The 20855-nt window shown below is 38.1% G+C and overlaps 2 protein-coding genes across 4 annotated transcripts; one reads left to right on the top strand and one right to left on the bottom strand.

The window, feature by feature from the left end:
- Positions 1–101: 101 nt before the first annotated feature.
- LOC105390598 (migration and invasion enhancer 1) lies at positions 102–851 on the bottom strand. The gene is made up of 3 exons (XM_011561928.3): positions 782–851; positions 521–618; positions 102–317 (listed from the first exon to the last, which is right to left on the bottom strand). Exons 1-3 carry the CDS (start codon positions 838–840, stop codon positions 154–156), a joined length of 321 nt encoding a protein of 106 aa, XP_011560230.2. The 5' UTR covers positions 841–851; the 3' UTR covers positions 102–153.
- A 1976-nt stretch (positions 852–2827) lies between these two features.
- On the top strand, positions 2828–15255 carry LOC105391778 (F-box only protein 28). Of its 3 annotated transcripts, none has more exons than XM_048622948.1 (8): positions 2828–2985; positions 3297–3601; positions 7950–8198; positions 9704–9899; positions 10295–10508; positions 10966–11197; positions 13088–13183; positions 13823–15255. In XM_048622948.1, the coding sequence occupies exons 2-8, from the start codon at positions 3332–3334 to the stop codon at positions 14138–14140; spliced, it is 1575 nt and encodes a 524-aa protein (XP_048478905.1). In that variant the 5' UTR covers positions 2828–2985; positions 3297–3331; the 3' UTR covers positions 14141–15255. The 3 variants fall into 3 exon arrangements, with proteins under 3 accessions (XP_048478905.1, XP_048478906.1, XP_048478907.1); XM_048622949.1 differs by having other exon boundaries at positions 10966–11164; positions 13823–15253; XM_048622950.1 differs by lacking the exon at positions 2828–2985 and having other exon boundaries at positions 3320–3601; positions 10966–11164; positions 13823–15254.
- Positions 15256–20855: the final 5600 nt, after the last annotated feature.

The raw sequence follows: 20855 nt of genomic DNA, 5'->3' as shown, positions 1-20855 counted from the left end.
ATTGAAAATTGTATTGTTTACTAAGATTTTAGACAAAAAAAATATACACTATGTATACTTATTTACACAACTTTTTAAATAAATATACCAACTATAAATATAAGTGCATCTAATCTAATAAGACTACACCTAATCAAATAAGTTAAATAAATGTTATGATATCACACAGTTGACTGGTTGTTCTCCCTTGATCTCCCTCGGTTCCCCTCCTTGTGCCACGTCGCTCACCACCTGTGCCACCTCCTCATAGTCTGGGAGCGCCATTGTCCGCAGCTTGGAATACACCAGCTTGTCGTTTATGGCTACTTCAAATGAACCTGTCAATTAAAAAGGAAGAGGTTATAGCATTGATGAGTATACTGGATCTTTTAAACTTTTATGATAATAATGGGGCTCAGTTTGACCCATAATCAGAGAGAGCAACCCTTTCTAGAGTTACCCTCCTAGACTTAGGCTTAGTAGCTTGTGTTAGTGAAAGTATATCTATCTATTAATTAATGAAAGTATATAAAAACTATACCTTGTCTACCCCTCTTGCACACAACTCTGGCATTAGGGGTACCACTTTGTATTGTCTTAGCAAGAGCTAAGCAATGACCGCCATAATCACAAACGCCACTGAAAATAAAGATAGGAAATAGAGCTTCAGGATATTAAAAGTTATTTTGGTTCAAGAATGTCAGTGTTGTATAAATAGATAGAAAATAAGCCTAGTAGCTAGTCATGCTGGTATTTATAACTGGCAAAGTAATTACGCAATATAGTATGTTTAAAACCTCACCAATATTCTACATGGACATTGAGGTTATCCGAGATTTCATTATTTTTTCCGTCAGACATTTTACAAGTAAATTATTAAATTATTACAAGTAAATTAAATATTTTGCATGTTATTTTTCAAACACCGTGTAGTACATTGTATGCAATGTAAAAATAGTTTTCTGATCAAAATTTAATTAATTTTGTGAGAATGCGAATCACAAAAAGATCACAAACAACAAAACAAAACAAATAAATGTCAATGTCTGTGATGCTGTCAATGTCAAATTATGTAAACTTGTCTGTGGGCAATAGTGTAGCAAGAATCATCATAATCAAAATCATTTAATCGACAACTTTTTTAAAAGTATAATACTTGTTGCTAAAGTTGTATTGTTTTGTAACCTAAAAAACTATCGTAAATCAATTATCTATAAATAGTAATATATATATATATATATATATATATATTAAATAAATATTTATATATATTAAATAAACAAAGTTAAAAAAAATAAATATATAAAATACTAACAAATAAACCTAATAATATATCTAAATATTAGTAGGATATCGTGGCAAATAGGTATGAACTAACTATGTAAGTTTAAATATATTTATTTGTCCAGAGGCGCCCGTCGTCCCCAAACGCTGAAAATTTTAACTTACATCCTATATTAGTACCTACTTGCAAGTAATTTTTTATGTCAGAGATTTTTTATTTAATTTTGCACTGCCGAATAATACCTATACTCAGTGTTAGCTAGCTGACTCTCCAACTGCCAGTTTTAATAACTCTATCTATCGAAAACTGGTAGATAGTTACTTTCATACTATTTTGACATAATAATTATGAAAAGTTACAATCGGTCAAAATCGTATAAAAGTTCCTAACTGTCCGCTATCGATAGATAGAGTTATTGTAACTGGCAGTAAGTGGGCCGCCTGTTTGTGCCATACGATAGCTGTAGCCATAGTAGTAGAGACTTGCTGAAAATCTCGACTGTCGATTGAAAGTTGCATACAAACCTATTCAACACTATTAAAAAAATATAAAAACCCATAGATCTACTATCTAAATTGCCATAAGAAAAAAATACTATTTTTTCCGGCAAAATATAATAGAACAATGATACTAATTTTATTGAAATAATATAAAACTTATGACGCACCAGCTACTTAGGCCCTTCTCCCACGGCTCCCACGAAGCGACTCTATCTAGCGATTTGTGTTTCGTACGCGTATGCTACGAGTTACATGTCAGTAACTAGTTGTACAGTACAACAACAATGCAGGTTACCTAAGTAGCTCCCAACATTGACATAGGTAGGTACCGGTACCAAACCAAGATACATTTGGCTAGATTTACACACGTCTGTGAATCTTAATTTGAATCCTACTAACTAAGGGTGGTAACTACTATAGTAACAACCAGAATCCTGTATAGAGGAATTTCACATTTCACGCCAGCACAAAGCACAATAGTGTTAGAAACCAAAGTTCTTATTTTTAATAAGAACAAATTTAAGAACCATGGCGCATGCATTGGATGGGGTGGTAGGTAGGTATGGCATTCAAGTTCATGCTTAAATCTAAGCGCCCCGTGGCAAGCGCAACCGCTAATGCCGCTGACACTGAGGAATCATTGTTGTGGCCCAAAGGTTAGTTCTAGTAAGTATTAAAAAAAAAAAAAAAAAAACACGCACTCACGCCTTGTACTAATGTACTCCCTTGCGGGGTAGGCAGAGGTGCATTGCTGCACCCACTTTTCGCCAGAGTGTTATGTTAGTCCCAATGTAATAGGGGGCGGGCCTATTGCCATTTTACGGGCACATCCAAGACCCGAGAACAAATATCTGTGTTTAAACAAATATCTGCCCCAGCCGGGAATCGAACCCGGGACCATCGGCTCAGTAGTCAGGGTCACTAACCACTACGCCATTCGGTCGTCGTAGTAAGTATTAATAAATTAAATAAAATCTAAAACACTGATATTATACACCAACAGAAAATTTGCACTTTACGAAATACTGTACTTAATCATTTTATTGTTGGCTTGCTTGCAAGTTTTGCTTTAGATTTCTGGCAACACTATCAATCGCGCTTGAAATTTCCAACAAAATTTTGTGAAAGCGTAGCGCTCTTGAAACTATTGCGTCTCAATTTTCATTTCTTTTGTAACAAAATCATTAAATTTGACCAAAAAACATGTGCATGAACTCTTGAGTGAGTGGATTCTATATTGTTTAAAGTTATAACGTCGATCCTTTACTGATTTAGTTGATAATTTACATCAAACGTTCAAGTGATTACTGATCTAGCCAATGGCCACCATTTTAGAAATTACTCGCTAGTGCATAAAAGGAATGTTATTTACGCCCCGATCGAGAGAGTTTTTTTTTCGTAAATGGTGCCATTAGAATTTAGGAATATCTGTTTTTTTATTGGCAATATCCATTGTTTCCGAATTGAGGCGTGTCAGTGACGAATGTTGTAAAATATGTGTCGGGTCGGATTGTAACGCGTTTGGGTTTTAGTTTTCAGAGTATTTTAAGGTTTAAAGCTGGGCAAGATGGTGTCGACTCGGCAGATGAGCAGCGTGGGGGGCGGCGGCGGCGAGGCGGCGGGCGGGCCGGGCGAGCCCGCGGCGGCGGTGGCGCGGGTGACCCGCCACTCGGCCGCGGCGCCGGGCAGCAGCTCGCCTCACGCCGGCGGCTCCAAGTGCCCGCTGCTGCTGCCGGCGCCGCGCCCCTACTCCACCTCGCTCAACGACTTGCCCGTCGAGCTCATTGAGAAAATCTTTCACAATCTGGCCTACAAGAATGTCTCTCAACTCCGAATGGTGAGTTGCTTGACTGTAGTTTCAGAACTTTCATTTCAGGGCAAACGTCAGCATATCCTAAAATCCTAATATGTCTTGGCTTTGTGTGAATGTCCTAATTGTTTCAATGCATTGTTTGATTTTGTTTTAACATGTATTGTATTACCACAATCTTTTCACACCTATTACACTATCTTTGGAATAGATATCAAAACCTCCTAACTCAATAAGCCTGCCATAAAATGGATGCAATACAGCAGATTTTTTATTTATTTAAAATATGCCCATTCAATTATACAATGTTTATGCAGTAGCGGCTTATTTTTTATTGAAATCACAAGTTTCCTACTTACACCCAGCATAAAACAACTTGTATCTGACTGAGAGTATTTTGTCATTTGTAGACCATCAATGGATCATACAACAACACCTACTCATAGTTACTTGCAGTCTACATACGCAGTCAACCTACATTGATAATGGGTACAAATTGAAACATGAATGTTTGATATCTATTTACATAAAATTTCATGAAATATTCTCCATTATGCACCTAAGCACTGTGCAATAGAGCTAATATTAATGCACACACATTTCTCTTCTGTACATCATTCATTCTCCGTTACCAATTATTAGCACATAGATCTAATAGTCCTTTCATTTAGAAATGATGACTGGGACTATAAAACTTCTATGAAATGATGTTACCGTGTAAAACTCATGTATTTGAATGAAAGACACTTGAGAGAGACTAAAATCTGTATCATGAATGATGAACTGCAATAAAACTAGTAAATAATGAAAGTAATCTTTTGGGTTTAAGACTATATATTCTAGATATTTTTAAAAGATTATAATAATAATATTATTATACAATTTTTTATACTTTAGGCTAGTTAGGATTTAGCAAGAAAGTTACTGCTCTATAAATAAACATCAAATGATAAATTACTCTAGTCTACTACACTTTACATGATACCAAAATCAATATTACAGACAGCCAAGTTTGCCAATAGACAAGCATCTGTGATTAACAAATCAATATTCTATTTTTACTTTTAAATCAATTTCTTTTGAATAATTTACTAAGACTTTTTCCCATACCTAACAGGATGTGGTTATAAGTTCATGAACATGTTATACTGGTATTAAACTTTATGAATACAGCCTTACGAATTTGAGAACCAAGATAAAATTTCAATAAATGACTTAGATTAGATGGGTATATGTATGACTGTGCACTTTGGTATTTGATTCTATTGTTAGTAATTTTAACCTGAGTTAACCTATAATAGGTGTTCCTGAAATTTTAGGAATGGTGTCCTAGCCATTATAAAATTCTACAATATAATTAACTTTGTTTGTGAAATATTTTATATTTTATGCAGTAGAGAAAACTTGCGTCTCTGTACTATCTACATGCCTACATTTCACAGGTCATTTATTCACAATACACTTTGGGTACACATTTACGTGCAGATTTCCTTAATTATCATAGGATAGATATTTTTATTGGTTCCTGCGAGGCTTTGCCAGATTTACCGAACAAGAGGAGGTACAGTCAGCTGCATAAGTAGCTATACACTTTTGTACTTTGTCAATCTGAAACCGCCTATCCATCCATTGAAATATTGACGGATCGTCAGTTTGACAAGGTACAAAATTGTATAACAACTTATGCAGCTGACCGTACATACTTTCCATTACGCCCCAATACAAGTTAGTAGCAAAAATAAAGTAGTACTATATAAAATCGTCAACACCCCGTCACATCCCGTCTACCTGCATTTGATACTGCCCAGTCGGCAGTCCTAGTGGAATACCTGCGACCCGAAACCCGGGTTTTCAGTGTGACTACCTATGATCTCTTGTGTGTCTCGCGCCGAAATAATTTCATTACTTCTACTTTTTTGTTGCTTGAAAAACTACGCTTGAAATAAGGCTTGTTAAATTTGTCATCAAATCATGATATTTTGTCGAAGTTTCGAATTAGGTAATTACATCTACATTTTCAAAATACAACCAAACTTAATCCTTAGGTATAGCATTCTCTATTTTCTCAGAGTTATTCATGAGAAAGCGATACCGTTGTTTACGTTTAGATTACATTATCCAAGCCCCTCGTTGTCGCATCAGCCACCGCCCGTGTCGATTGGCTTTCCTAGAATCGTGCGTCCTTGCGGCTTTCAAAAGATGGAGTAGCTTGTACTTATTTACTTATAGTACCTTAGCCTTCAAGTGTCGTGTCCGTTATGTACCTATTAGGTAATATTAATAAGTATTTGATACTGAAAAGCTCTTAACCGCGTCTGTATCATACTTTATTACTCGACTGATTAAATAAAGGTGTCATTGCTTTGACACGAGAATAGGGCATTATATCCGCATATATCCAAATTAACCGGATACTGTTTTTAATTATTCGTCCTATCCCGATACTAAATTTCTGCGGATAATTCAATGCCCTACAAGAGACGTGAATGTGTCTGTAAACACGCTGCGATAAAATATGGCCGAATGGGTTATTCTTTTCCCTGTTTCATTAATCAGAAAAGGAGAGGTTATTGGTTAGGGTGTTTTTATAAACTTTGAATAGGTTATGTTTTATGCGACAGACTGAGATACCCAACTGGGAATAACTATTATAACTATTTCTAACCTACTTGAGTAAAATATACAAGTTAGGTCTCTAATTACCTACCTACTAGCAAAGCACATCAATAGTTTTTTTCTATTCTTTTGTTACCTTTTTACTGTTGGATAATGTATTGAATTACAAACAGCTCTATCAATAGTCTTTGAAGCTCCCAATCATCTTGTACAAATAGGCTTTGTTCAGCATTGTTTGTGTTAATAACTAGGCAATTCAATTTACACATCCTTACATGCTTTATTCATTATTCCTTCTATAGATTATAATCTAACATAGCTATTTGCTAGATCTATGGAAAAATTGCTGCATTTAAGCAATACACTAGCTATGAATAACATAAGTAAGTACTCTTTTCTGTTAATTCCAATAGGTTAGTAGTTACTAACCTTAATTACCTTGCATAGTACTGCATAAACACCTAACTAATCATTCAATACCTAACTTGTCATAATATTAGGTAAAAGTGCTGTATGTTATGTACTGTCAATAACCCTATTACCTAGATCTAGATTTGTAGGTAACAAGCCAAGCAATTATCTATAATTTATTACTTACACGTGTATGTAACTAACTATGTACAATCTAGATGCACAGGTTTCCTCTTTTTACCTACTTTAGTAGTGAATGGTTTGAAAATCTACATTAAACATTAGCTCTTGACTAAGTATAATTATTCTAGATGCAACAACTATAGTGGATAGATCAAATCGGCTTGATTTATAGTACCATTATACTTAGGTATATGGTATCCTGAAAGGAATTACTGATAAAATCTATTTTCAAACGCAACTACGTCTATGAAATCTGAAGGATAATATCTCTCAAAATCATTATGCATGTAAATTGTACAACTTTGCATAAGAACTGCTGCCATCCTCATAACTTAATGGTTTTGTTTCATCTCCAGTGCACACATGATATTGTATCGCATTGACGACCGAATGGCGTAGTGGTTAGTGACCTGACTACAGGAGCCGATGGTCCCGGGTTCGATTCCCGGCTGGGGCAGATATTTGTTTAAAGACAGATATTTGTACTCGGGTCTTGGGTGTTGATATTTATATTTAGTATCTATCTATCTATGTATTTGTGTAGATATATCAGCTGTCCGACACCCATAACACAGGTTCTGCCTAGCTTGGGGTCGGATGGCCGTGTGTGAGATGTCCCCACATATTTATTTATTATTTATTTATTTATTTATTTGTAATTATACTGATAATGCTTTTCTAGCTATAAATGAACATACTTTAAGTTGAGTACTATGAAAGAACGTGTCAGCGTATTCTCGTACCCACTTCCGACATATTTCTGATAATATGTATATGTTTTCCCATCCTGTCAGTCACCACAAGATCTACCGAGATAATTATTGCTGGAGAATCTTCAATTACCCTGTTCAAGTACTAAAGTTTGCTGATTGTATTTGTATTAATAATGCCCGACTTGTGATGTAATATTTTATATCCTATCCAAGTCTATTGCTGTTATCGCACTTTTGAATATCAAATCCTCAACTTCTACCTTAGAAAGGCGTCTCTTATCGTCAGATGAGAGTCCTGTAACAGTTGTCCAATTGTACATACCATACCATGATATTACTTGCAAAAATCGTCCATGGCTGGAAATTTTAAATATCCCACACCAGACCAGATCCTACACAACCATGTCTCCAGTCTTCCTCACGCAATACCTAACTCTCCCTATCATCACCAGGTGAACCGCCAATTCAACACGATATGCAGCAGCGTGCTCAACTCGACGTTCCAGCGTCTCCAGAACCAGATGTTACACCGGTTCCAGTCGATCAAGGCGAAGATGCCTCGGCGCGAGTCGGCCCGTCGCAGTCACCCGCTGGCCTGCGAGTCGGACATCATAGAGACGCTTCACATGAGGCTGAGCCTGCTGCAGATGACCTTCGGCAAGCATATTGAGAGGAAACACTGCTGCTTTTTCCCTGGGGAGGTGAGTTTTGACACATTGATAATCCTAAGCGTATGATACCTATATGATATATATTTTATTAAATTTGATATGCTACCTGCAGTGGACTAGTGTGATGGGAAATGGACCAAGCTTAGGAAGGCAGTTTAGACCTTGGAGATATGCACAAAGGTTCCATTCGAGAGAGGCAGGTGTAGGTAACTTACACCCCCACAGAGAATAGAATCCTTAGGTTACATTTCCACAAGAGATGTCCTATGCTTTGTTGCTATGAACATAATTATAATAAATATAACTTGTTTTGATGTTCTACGGCTTTAGGATGTTTGCTAAACACAAAGAAGACCAATTAGTTATGAAGTCCTAAAGCTTACTTTGGTAAAGAGAAATGCAATACTCATTCCAATTATATTGTCTAGTTTATTTCTTCATTCCCTTTATGCTAGTGGAGTACATAAATACCTGACTAAGTGAAGCTTATGGGTGTGGCCCTATTCTATTACTGGTCAAGGTAATACAATACGATTGTATTAACTAGAATTATAATAATGTATGTAGGTAGTAAGCTATGTGACTTGATGTTTATGTAAATATTGGATTCAGCTTCCGAAATGATATATCTTATTGTTATGTTTTACTCTCATATCAGTATCAATTTGGAGTATTTATTATTGCTATGAATAATTGCATGTTTGAAGTACTTACATTATTTTAATGATGATGATAAACCAGGCCAATACCATGAATAAAATGCTGATTCATTATCAGACGTATCTATGTTATGTTTCATACTATCTGTGTTCTATACTATTATGCATCGTTACTGAATATACATATACATATCCACTAAAAGTGATACAACACATTTTATACATTGCAATTTTATTGTAACTTTATATTTATTTAACTTTATAGGCTGTTCAATTTGTAATGAAGGCGACATTAATCTACAATCTACATTGCATAAACAAAGCCATTAAGGATAATGTATTAATAATTTACTCTGATACGATCGAAGGTATTGTTTTGTCAATAGTCAGTAATCAACATAGGTAAATAATGATAGAAACTGTAAATTTAAAAGCTATTTTTAAGAAATATTTGCTATAGTATAATAATAACTCCAACGTTGAAACCCCCCGTCGTTCAACACTGAAAGTCGCATAACTTTTGAACGGCTAGACCAAATTTGATAAAATATACCTAAGAACACCCGGGGTAACAGTCTCAAATAAAGATTTAATTACTTATACCTGTGATCCAAAAAAAAAACAATTCTTATACCTTATCCTATCCAAGGTCCTAGGTAACTAATTCTAGTTCTCTGAGCTGTATTTTTTACTACGCTAATGCCGAGTTGTAGAAAAACTATAAGCTAATGTCAACATAATATCTATTTCTGTCTCTTTCTGTCTGTATACTGACAAAGACAGGTAGCAATATATCTACAAGTATCTGAGTTCCTTTCTGCAACTCAGAGTAAGAATAATACTTATGACTAGACTAACCCAACCATTCTCCTTCAGATCCTAGACGAAGTCTACAGCATCCTGTCCTACCTGAAGACGGCCACGAAGCTGGCGCGGCCGTACAAGGTGACGGACGAGCTGTTCGACCTCACCACCATGGCCATGGAGTACTTCAAGGAGCACATCGAGCCCAACCTGCCCGAGATCACGTACTTCGGGACCGACTTCTTCGATATTACTACGGCGTTTTCACGTGAGTTCTTGCATACATATACATCCAGCAACCCGCACTAGGTCCGCGTTGTGGACTAGGGCTAAAACCCTTCCTTCATTGGAAGGAGACCCGAGCAGCATCAGTGGGGACGTGATTTTTGCTGTGTATTAATATCCTATCCTATCGGTCGCGAGCCGTATCAATGTTTTTGAATGAGTACGATGCACTTAGGGACCTGCACATCTAGATTCTAGAATTTAGATGTGCAGGTTGCCTCCCAATGTTTTCCATCACTGCTGCATGCTTTTTTGCCGATTGCTAATGTTCGGTGGTGGTAACCCCACTGTTAGACCTGATTTTACAAATCGCTCGACCAGTCCACCCATCAATCGACCAACAACCCACTCATTCAACCAACCACCCTCTTATTCCAGCGGGAGAGAGCAGTAAATCCTACATGTGCATCGACTCGCCACCGCCCTCCGGTTTCGACTCGTCGTCCAATCAGAACGGCGGGGCTTCTGTCAGCTCGCGCCGGATATCCGTCAACTACATGATGGAGGAGTCCCTGCCGCCGTCGCCGCCGCCGCCGCAGAGCAATATGGTGTTGAGGAAACGTATTCATCGCATCAAGCAGGGGATGAAGAAGTGAGTGTGCTTTTTAGTAAAGTTTTATGTATATAAAATTGACGTTAGATAAGTATGAATGTCAATAGCTACAAATAATCTTTTACCCATTGGGAGCACGAAGGACAAGAATGGTAGCCTTTTAAATCTTAGGTTGATATCATCATGACCTAATCTTGTGGACATATATTTAATATTATGCAGATGCATCGGAGATCCCAAGAAGCACTATGTCACTCTGTACTCAACCTTCCTCATTCAACTACTACCGGGTTGTGTATAGATAGATAGATAGATTTTCTTTATTTGTATAGTATAGTATAGTTATAGTGTTGTCAGTAAGTCGCTTTCTTGCTTTAGTGAAGCAAGAAATACAGAAGCTAATAGGTTCCTCAGAGGCTTCAGCGATTAAACACTTGAGAGACAAATCCCTGACAATTTTCTACAATAAACTAACATACAAACATCTCAATTCCAGATACAACGACCAACTCTCAGCCCTTCGGAGCGACCTGCGCAGTTGCAAGCGTAAAACCGCGCTCCAGCAGAAACAAATAGCGGAACAACAGAAACAAATAGCAGAACAACAGAAGCAGACGCTAGAATACGCGAACCGCCTCGATGACTATGACAAGAAAAACGAGGAGACAAGCAGAAAGTTCCAGACGCTACTTCAGGTCCGATACGTTAATGGCATTCCGTTGATTGAGGTATTCGTTTTGAGGGATTTGTGGGCTGTGAGGCCGTGCGTTGACAGTCCGTGAATGTTGTTTTTTTGTTATTTGTAAGTGGTTGCATGTTTTGGTTAGTGCTTGCGGTGAAGCTGTGTTTGTAGGAGTTTTACTTCCGTAGTCATAGACAAACAACTATTCTGACTGATTAATTAAACCTTTCCCAACGGTGTCGAACCTTGGTCCATCTATAGCAGGGATGCACAGACTTATCAAGACTAGGGGCCACTCGAACAAACTATGAACTGATGGCGGGCCGCCAGAAGTATAGGTAATTAAAAGCAATAAAGAATCGATAATAATGTTAAAATTTAAAAAGAATTGTTTTATTTTGAAGCGTGGCACCGCATAGTGCTTACAATCTTTTTTTATTTATTTTGCAAGGCGGTTTAGATTTTTTTGTCGATTTAGATTAGATTGAAAAGGTTTGTTCACATAATATAGGTACAACCAAATAAGCGGTCACATTTTCAGCGTTTATACGCAACTTTTTGTACGTATTTTTATGAATTCAGCGGTAAAAGTTCGGCAATTTTCTTTCGTTGAATTATAGTCGTCGAAATATAATAGGCCCGTTTGGACAGCTACACAAATTTGCTATTTACTCTTGATTTACTTGATGAAATACATAAAAAGACACATAATCTGGCTTATTTTTTAACGGCTGAATGAAAAAAGAACTTTTAAAGCACCAAAAGTTACTTATTGTTTAGATTTTTTATGATTGAGATTTGACACCAGCTGTCTTCCCATACATTTTCAAGCTGTCCAAACGGGCCTATTATATTTCGACGATTTTAGTTGCGTAAATCTTGGTCATTTTGAATGTTGATAATTTCTAACTGCATTGATCAGAATTTTTAAGTTCCTGGACAACCCTTTGCTTTTCTGCCAGAAAAAATCCAATTTCTTTTACTTAGGGCTGATTTTTCAATACTCAGATAAATGTTATCTCAGGAATAAAATTGTTGCTGTCACTGTCTAATACAAACATTCAGACGCGACAACATCAGAATTATTCCTTATCATTTTTATCTGACTATTGATTGAAAAATCGGCCCTTATTAAATTAAGAAATCGTTCCAGTGTCAATCCCCACCTCATTTCTGTATAATACAATAAATCTCTATATTCGCAATCGATGTCATCAAGGAATTTTTGAATTGCCTGTGATTGAGTACTTTACGAACATATTTTTTTAGAATTAAATAGTTTTCGTTAAATAGAATACACTAGAGTATTATTTTTGCTGTTGGCGGGCCACCAGTATTCGACTGGCGGGCCGCACGCGGGCCGCGGGCCGCGGTCTGTGCATCCATGATCTATAGTGTTGTATGCAGTGTATGCTACAAACAGAAGAGAATAGCAGTACTTAAAAATATGAAAATGTCACTTCAATCTAAGCTCTGTGGATTCATTTAAAAAAACAGGCTGTTTTTTTAACTGCTAAGATCCAGGGTTGTTCTTCTAGATAGCAATTTAAATTATAATTATATTATAATTTTTGCATGAGGAGGAGTTCATAAGGCTTACTTACTTCAAAGCGATCTTAAATCTCAATCAATCTTTAAACACGTAACTAGTTCCAAATACCAAAGCGTGTTATAATGCTATGCTCATTCCACTACACCACAAAAGTTTCTCCCTAACTACAACTAGCAACCCACCTCACAATATTCCTAACTACTCTTTCTTTCCTTTGGAGTTGAACAATAACCATTATAACATGTTAAATCCGCTATCTCTTTCTTCCTTTGGAGTTGAAAAATAACCATAATAATACGTCAAATCGGGCTAATCTCTTTCTACCACAGAAGTTCAGCAATAACCACAATAACATATCTAATCCTCTATCTCTTTCTTCCGCAGGAGCTGAACAAGTGCAAGACGGAGCTGCAGTACTGGCGCTCACGCTCGCCCGCCGTGCCGCCGCTGTGCGCCGAGTGCGCCGCCGCGCTGCCGCAGGTAATTACAACCTTATTGTGTGGTGCTAGAGGTTATATTAGTGTGACAAGTGCCGTGCCGCCGCTGTGCGCCGAGTGCGCCGCCGCGCTGCCGCAGGTAATTACAACCTTACTGCGTGGTAATAGAGGCTATATTAGTGTGACAAGTGCCGTGCCGCCGCTGTGCGCCGAGTGCGCCGCCGCGCTGCCGCAGGTAATTACTACCTTATTGTGTGGTGATAGAGGCTATATTAGTGTGACAAGTGCCGTGCCGCCGCTGTGCGCCGAGTGCGCCGCCGCGCTGCCGCAGGTAATTACAACCTTATTGTGTGGTAACAGAGGTTCATCATCAGCCAATAATGGATCGGTCCTCTGCCGTCCTCATCCAGCCACTATCGGCCACCCTAAGGTAAGGCCTAAGGTCGTCGGTCCAGCGGGCAGGAGGACGCTGCGTTTTCCTGTTCGTGTTGGTTACAGATTCAGCGCTACGAATCTTAGTTTTTCGTCATATTCGTCATAAAGTGACCCTCTCTACTGGCGCTTGCGCTCGCCCGCCGATAAGCGAGCCACCTTGACACCTGACTCAATATTTCCCTCTGAGTATAATTTGTTATGCTGTAATGTAATAAATTAAAGCTACAATTTACAATTACCTTCCCAGTGGCCGGGGACCAGCCAAGACATGCCCGAAGTGGAATCAACAGCGAGCGGCAGCGGTGAGCCGGCCGCCACGCCCGTGCCCGCCCCGGACGAGGCCAAGCCAGCGGAGAAACCAGAGGCCAAGGCGAAACCAGCGGAGAAACCGGAGGCCAAGGCGAAACCCGCCGAGAAACCGGAGGCGAAGGCGAAACCAGCGGAGAAAACAGAGTCGAGCGGCGAAGATGTGTCTACACCGCCCTCGCGTCGGCGTCCCTCGGGAGAGAATAATGCTACCCCGGACAGGAAGAAGCGACGTCTCACGAGACCAAGGAAACTATAAATATAGACAGTATGGTGAGTCCACGGTCGCTGAACGGTTAAAGTCCAATTTGAGAGAAGAATTCTATTGTAACAGGTACTGTGGCCGTATTCAAGGCCTGGTTTTACTTTGCGCAAAGTGCATGGGTGCATTTGCGCATCTGTGTCGACGGGATTAACAAGGTTGTTTTAAGGTTCTTTGTATACGTAGCAGTTTTTGACATTTTCGATGTTAGCTTTGCCGTTTTAGTGTCCGGACGGGGGCGGATTGTGATTGTGTTTCTGGCGGATTGTTGGCGCGAAATGGACTTGTTTTTGGCACAGTCGTGGAATCGGTTTTGTATGTACAAAGTTGCTGCTAATACCAGTTTTGTAAATATGTTATCGATTGCGCGAATGTTGATCAAAACTCTGAGAATAGGTGCTTGTACGGTAAAATTTCAAGAAGAAAGTTGGCCTTAATTAATTCAGATGAAACGAAGATTCAGTGTAGTTATGTAGTTCCGTAAACTAAAGGAATCTTGAAGTTTTACCGGACAAGTAACGGGTGTGATTCTACATGACTAATCCATGCTAATGTAAACTTAAATTCAGAACTGATGGTATTAGGCCTGTCCTAACCTTATAATATATTACTTCAAATCTTATCATCGTAAGGAAGCGTTCTGAATCACACCCGAAATGTTGTAGTTTGTAATCGTTTAGAGTTTTCGAATGTTGTCCGGAGCGGGGCCTCCGAAACTCGCTATTGACGCGATGTTATTGTATAAGAAGGAACGTCACTGATTTGTTCGTTATACACTATTTGTATATAGAACGTTCCGCAGCCTTTATTAGTAGATGTTACAGCTTAGGTCTCACAAATATTACCTTCAAAATAGTTTGTTTATTGTCTATTATCTTTTACATCTAAGGGTGCGTTTAAATGGCTCGGGATAGAGCGAGCCGAGCCGAGCAAGGCAGTCCAAGTAGGTGTTTATTCAACACTATGCGATCATGCCCTTATGTAAGGCTAGAATCATACAAAATTTATGACGGGTCAACTGACTGGGTTGCTCTATTCAAGGCTCGGGGCGCCCTAATCCCCGCCCTTTAAATGCACTTTAAACTGCACACAGATTATTGTGCATTGATCGACTTACCTGACCTGATGCTAATCAATATTGGATTTTTCAACACCATTTTTCAATTTCCTTTCCCTGCTATCTCTGTCCTTACCTGACAGCAGCTATCTAAAACAGCTAATAATGGATCTCGAATGTTGTTATAAATCTGATAAATATATGATGTGGTCTCGTCTAGTAAACACTCAATATCAGTCTGTGTGCGGTTCAGTTTTAGATTTTTCGACACCCATTGGGTGGTACATTGACTGTGAATGAAAGTTTTAACTATGCGACTTTGGTTTAACTATGAATAATATATTATTTTCGTAAGTGACACTGGGTATGTATATGTACAATTTCGTGTGGGCTGGAGTTTCTTTGGTGCGAATTTCCTTTATCTTTCTTGGGCCTGAGTTCGCCGGGTTTACAATATATTTATTTAAAATACTTAATTTATTTTTCAAGATATACATATGTAATAGAATCTACTAGTTTGTTAAATGTTAGGGCTAAATCACTTCGCTTCAGCCCATACTTTGCTACTATTTAAACTGTTGTCCACGACCTATCATAATATCTATTTGACTAAATGTTTACGATAAAAAAACGATACTGTGATTCATAGAAAACGAATCCGACAAGGTTTCTTAGAAATTAATTCTTTTAAACATAAGTTTTCGTTTAATTACAGTATTTATCTCTTAGTTCAATTCCGCAGTTGTAATGTTGTTTATGGGTATAAATAAATAGGTATACGTTTCTGGACAGACGCTAGGCTTGACTTTGCAGGGCAGTATTCACATACCAAAAATAATCCATGTTAAAAGAGTAAACAATTTTATACTGGTCTTCTATTGGTGCGGGGCTCCAGCCTTAGCTACAATAGTTGTTGTAACGTTTGGGTGAAAGAGATGGGAAGATACATAAACTTTAATTATTTAACTCCCCACGTAAAAAGAGGGGTGTTTATAACAATTTATTGTAAGATAGTGGTATCGTCTGCCTGTCTCATTCACCCTAGTGTTGCCACAATTCCTCGGTGCGTCCCGGTTGTTCTACCTCACTTCACGCCGCTAATATTTCCTTACCTTTTATCCGCCTAATGGTCTCGCGGTATATCTGACAGACAGACAGACGGGATACACCGACTTCATTATAATTATATGTTCACTTAGTGTAGATTTTACAGCCCTGATTATTTTAATTTTAGTTTTAATATTTAAAGTTTAAAACGATGTGAATAAAGGTGACGGTTCGGATAATTTGTAAATAGTATATAGAGATGGGGGGAAAATCACATGTGTAATGTACAAAATGAATATATTTATGATAATTGAATATTTAAAGAATAAAATTACAAGCATGAGAAATAGATATTTTGTGACATGGTGTAGTTTTTCGGCGTAGGCTATTCTCAATAGTTGTTGTATGGAGACTTGGGGCTTCACACAGTTTATGCGTCATGTCACTCATTACAAAGTTTAACATATCAAGATTAACATAGCAACACTGCGCCGCCTGCGCGCGCGCCGCTCTCAGTTCTATACAACACGCACAATCATGCCAGTCAGTGTAACAGCTGTGCAGAGCACACGTTCAGAATTCATCACCAAATAACTTCATCAATATGGCGCTGGATTTGACACCTCACAAATGACCAACCACACATTTCTGAACGTTATAAGTAAATGCATGAGCAGTACGTTTATTTTTTAAATGGCTCATGTCGTTTGTTCAATAGTTACCAGTCATGGGTGAAGTCTGAAGCGTTTTCGACTTGCAAGCAAACTTGCCTTACTAGCATTTACCCGTAATCTACGAAAAGAGCTCTAAATTTTTATAAAGAAACGATGACAAAGCCTCTGTTGTAAACTTATAGGTATCCTAAGTATAAAGTTTTGAACTACAAAAACCAACAAATGATAAGTTCAAACTAGTTTTACGTTACAAAGAGTAATGAGCAAGTCTTAGAAAAAATATGCATTTTTAACCATAATAGAATATGGGCTCTGTTCAAATGTATGGGTATTTTGTGGCTGGGCGGTCATTGCGTGGCGAAATATCTCTCCCTTATTAATAGATGTGACGATTTAGAAGGGCCGTCTTATTTTGTGTATATAGTTACGAATGTACATACTATGTATGCTGATAGAATTGTAGATTGTTTCACGATTCTACAATAAATAAACAAGACAAATTATCTAAAACAAATGAGTACACAGTATATTTATTGATAGGAAGAGCCCAAACTATTCCGTTTCCAAACAATAATTAACTCCTACCTGTTGTGTATCAAAGATATCGGATCGCTTGAATCTGTTTTTCTTTTCAGGATATTACAGTCACTCTTAGTTACATATTTACTTTTTGTATTTGATTTAATTTAAACATAGTTTCAATCGAGGCTAATCACTTCGATGGTCACTTAGCAAATTTATTTTTAGTTACATTGTGTACATAATAATTTACTTTAAGTAGTCCTTTTTTAATTATTTCTGAGGGTGTACTTTATGTAACGAACAAGGGATCTCTATCGGTACACAAAGTACGCCCTGATATGTGAGCTTGCGTATTACATAAAGGAGTCAGGTGGGCATATATGAAAAAAGGATTGAAGATGTATTTGTTAATCTTATTATGTGTTAATTCGAATAGAGTATGGTGAAGAATTAAGTCCCATCTTTTTCTAAATGTTAATGAGTTTAAATGGAATTGAGAACTTGTAAGTATTTTAATTATGTTGTTTAAAATTTCGGGAGTAGGTAACCTATTTTCCACTTGAATCACATGACAGCCATTAAATTAAAAACTTTGAAAGGCCTAATGTGGGTCTAAACATGTTGGAAAGATAAATCAGTTCCGCAGATGTGTAATTAAAGTTTCCTGTAAATTATTATTGTCCGTTTTCACAAAGCTACAAATTTGTATTACCTACTTGTAAAAGTTTACTTCATTGGACGGTTACTCGTTTAACCGCGCATGGATGCCTCTACTGTAGCTTTATGAAACTACTTCTTCGTAATATACATACCATATACAAGTTGATGTTTAAATAGTTGGTGTTTTTGTCTCCGCGATAGTATGTTGCAAAGCAGTTCTAAGTGTCTACCGCCCATTCTAAATGTTCAAAGTAAAGAATCTATAAATTTAAATTAAAACATAGTTCACACAGCAATTCAATGTCGAAAAGCTTTTTTGAAAACAAGTTGTTTGTCTACGCTTCTACAATAGTGCAATATCAGAATTATACCCATTCAAATGGGCCACATTGAATAGAATATGTAGGTTTTTCGAAATATTAAATAGATGAAATAGGGCTGTAAATTAAGGTTTATATAGAATTAATGTTAGGAAGAGATACTATTGTAACATCTTGCGTTGAAGAGTGTGGGTCTTGGCCCTGAAGCTGAAGCTTGTGAACCAACGAGACTGTCGGTGTAGATATCCCTTTACGCTAGTTATAATGATATAGTATTTTTATTAGACAAAAATACAATAAATGTGTGAAGTCCAATTTAAACTTTGTTTTTACTTTTTTGTACCTACACCTTACTTTACCACTAAAACGTAGAGCATAATATATAATGACATATTTATATGGTTAGACTTATAGAGCTATCAAATCATATAACATTGCCCTATCCATGATGTAATTGAAAACATTTTGCCTCACAAAAGTTTCAGGTTAGATTTTCCCAATAACGTTTGAGACGTCAGCAAAAAAACTCTTGAGTCAAGAGGGTACTGGTACGGTTGGTGACCTTACCTGACGGACGGAAGGTCAGTATTGACCTCCTAGACTTTAATTGGAAGGCCTCTTCAATGCTCAACTCATTGGAGACAAAAACAATCGTCGGAAATAAGGTAAATTTGGAACAGTTGACGATTACGTACGCAGAAAGTGGTGGGAAATACCTTCTCAAGAAGGAAAAGCAGGTTGAACATTTACTTACTATCGGCCTAGTCAGAGAACTTCAGGCAGCTTGAAGTGAACATCTGACAGTCGGGTTGACCGGCAACTCTCTCAGCACAAGCTTGCTTGTCTTGGGGTCCACCAACCCGCACTAGGCCAGCGTGGTGGACTAGTCCTTAAACCTTTCCGGCATTGGAAGGAGACATGTGCCCCTTGTGTGCCCCAGCAGTGAGGACGTGATGGGTTGTGATAATGATCATGATGATAGGTAGGTAACTCATACCAACACCAGCCTACATTGATGCATTTCTCCTAAGCTGGGTCTTGTCACTACTGCAGTATCAATTTGGGTAAGTAGGTATATAAGAACGTCCCATGAAAAACCGCAGGGGCAAAACAAGGGAGACTCACCAACTAGCTGTAACCACGTTGTTGCACCATACATTGCGTTGCTAATGAATGACGTACATTCAAGTGCCACTGATAAAATTCTATCCTGTATATTCGTATCGTAGTCAACAACGTATGCACCTATGTATCTACGCACCCACTCGTACGGGTTGGAGCCTAAAGATGGATTTTCAAATAACAATGAAGCGCTAGACCATGGACCACATCATATGGGAGCGCCCTGGCAGGAGGTTCCCTGGAGACCCCACCGACCTATTCTATTCACCCTGAGCCGCCGAATGTGCCCATATTCCTGTGAGAATCATGGTGTGGTGACGTAAATAAATGTGTACATTCACTGCCTTAACTTAGGCCCGGTAGACTCAACGGTATAGAGTCCGACAACATAAATTTTGCAACGCGTAAAAGAGTTCTTTATAACTACAGCCGCTACACGAGTTCATATCGACGTAGATAAACGTCAATACGAGTTTACCTACGTCGGCGTCGATAACGAAACGAATCCATGAGCGGCCGCTGATAGCCCGTAAAAGTGTAAGTAAAATGTATTACAAATATATTTTTTGGTTATGGAAAGTTAATTTTGTTGGACACTATCTCTAACAATACTTTCGTACCTAGTAAGATTTATAGTGTCTAGATTCCAGACGTTTCACAGACTAGAACGCGTGGGTGGGATATGAAAGTAAGGGTACCTGGGTATCTGTTGGTAATGCCAGGTAATAGTCCTAAAGTCCTAATAATTATAGGATACCCTTTCTAAACTACTCTATTTGAATATTATCTAGTGGTTCTAGGAAGTTGGCCAACAGTTCTGACTTTTGACTGACGAATGATGACAGTATCGAACACTTTATTAATAGGCGGGACGATAATAATTATCAATTGCACTTTTAAAGATATCGGTGAACATAAAACAAAACACGTATATCATCACGTGTATTACCGCCCGAAGGCCTCTGACTAGGCTTAACGACTGCTGCCGAAGCAGCAACCGGGACCCACGGCTTAACGTGCCGTCCGAAGCACGGAAGCGTCCAGAAAAGCACCACTTGAAATTGGTCACCCATCCAATGGCTGACCATGTCAGTTGTTGCTTAACCTCAGCGATCAGTTACGATCACTGAGGCCCGCTCGACTACGGACGCTACAGTAATACATAGTTACGGACAAATTGAGAACCTATGATTTTTTAAGTCAGTAGTCTGACCCGGTCGGGATTAGAAGTGCGAACTACCATCCCAAACATAAACTCAGTTTATTACCTATGTAAGAGGGAGATTCGTGAAAAGTTTGTAAGGACGACG

The sequence above is a fragment of the Plutella xylostella genome, chromosome 9, assembly GCF_932276165.1.
Source record: "Plutella xylostella chromosome 9, ilPluXylo3.1, whole genome shotgun sequence".
Lineage (NCBI taxonomy): Eukaryota > Metazoa > Arthropoda > Insecta > Lepidoptera > Plutellidae > Plutella > Plutella xylostella.
This window is presented reverse-complemented; position numbering and strand designations above follow the sequence as displayed.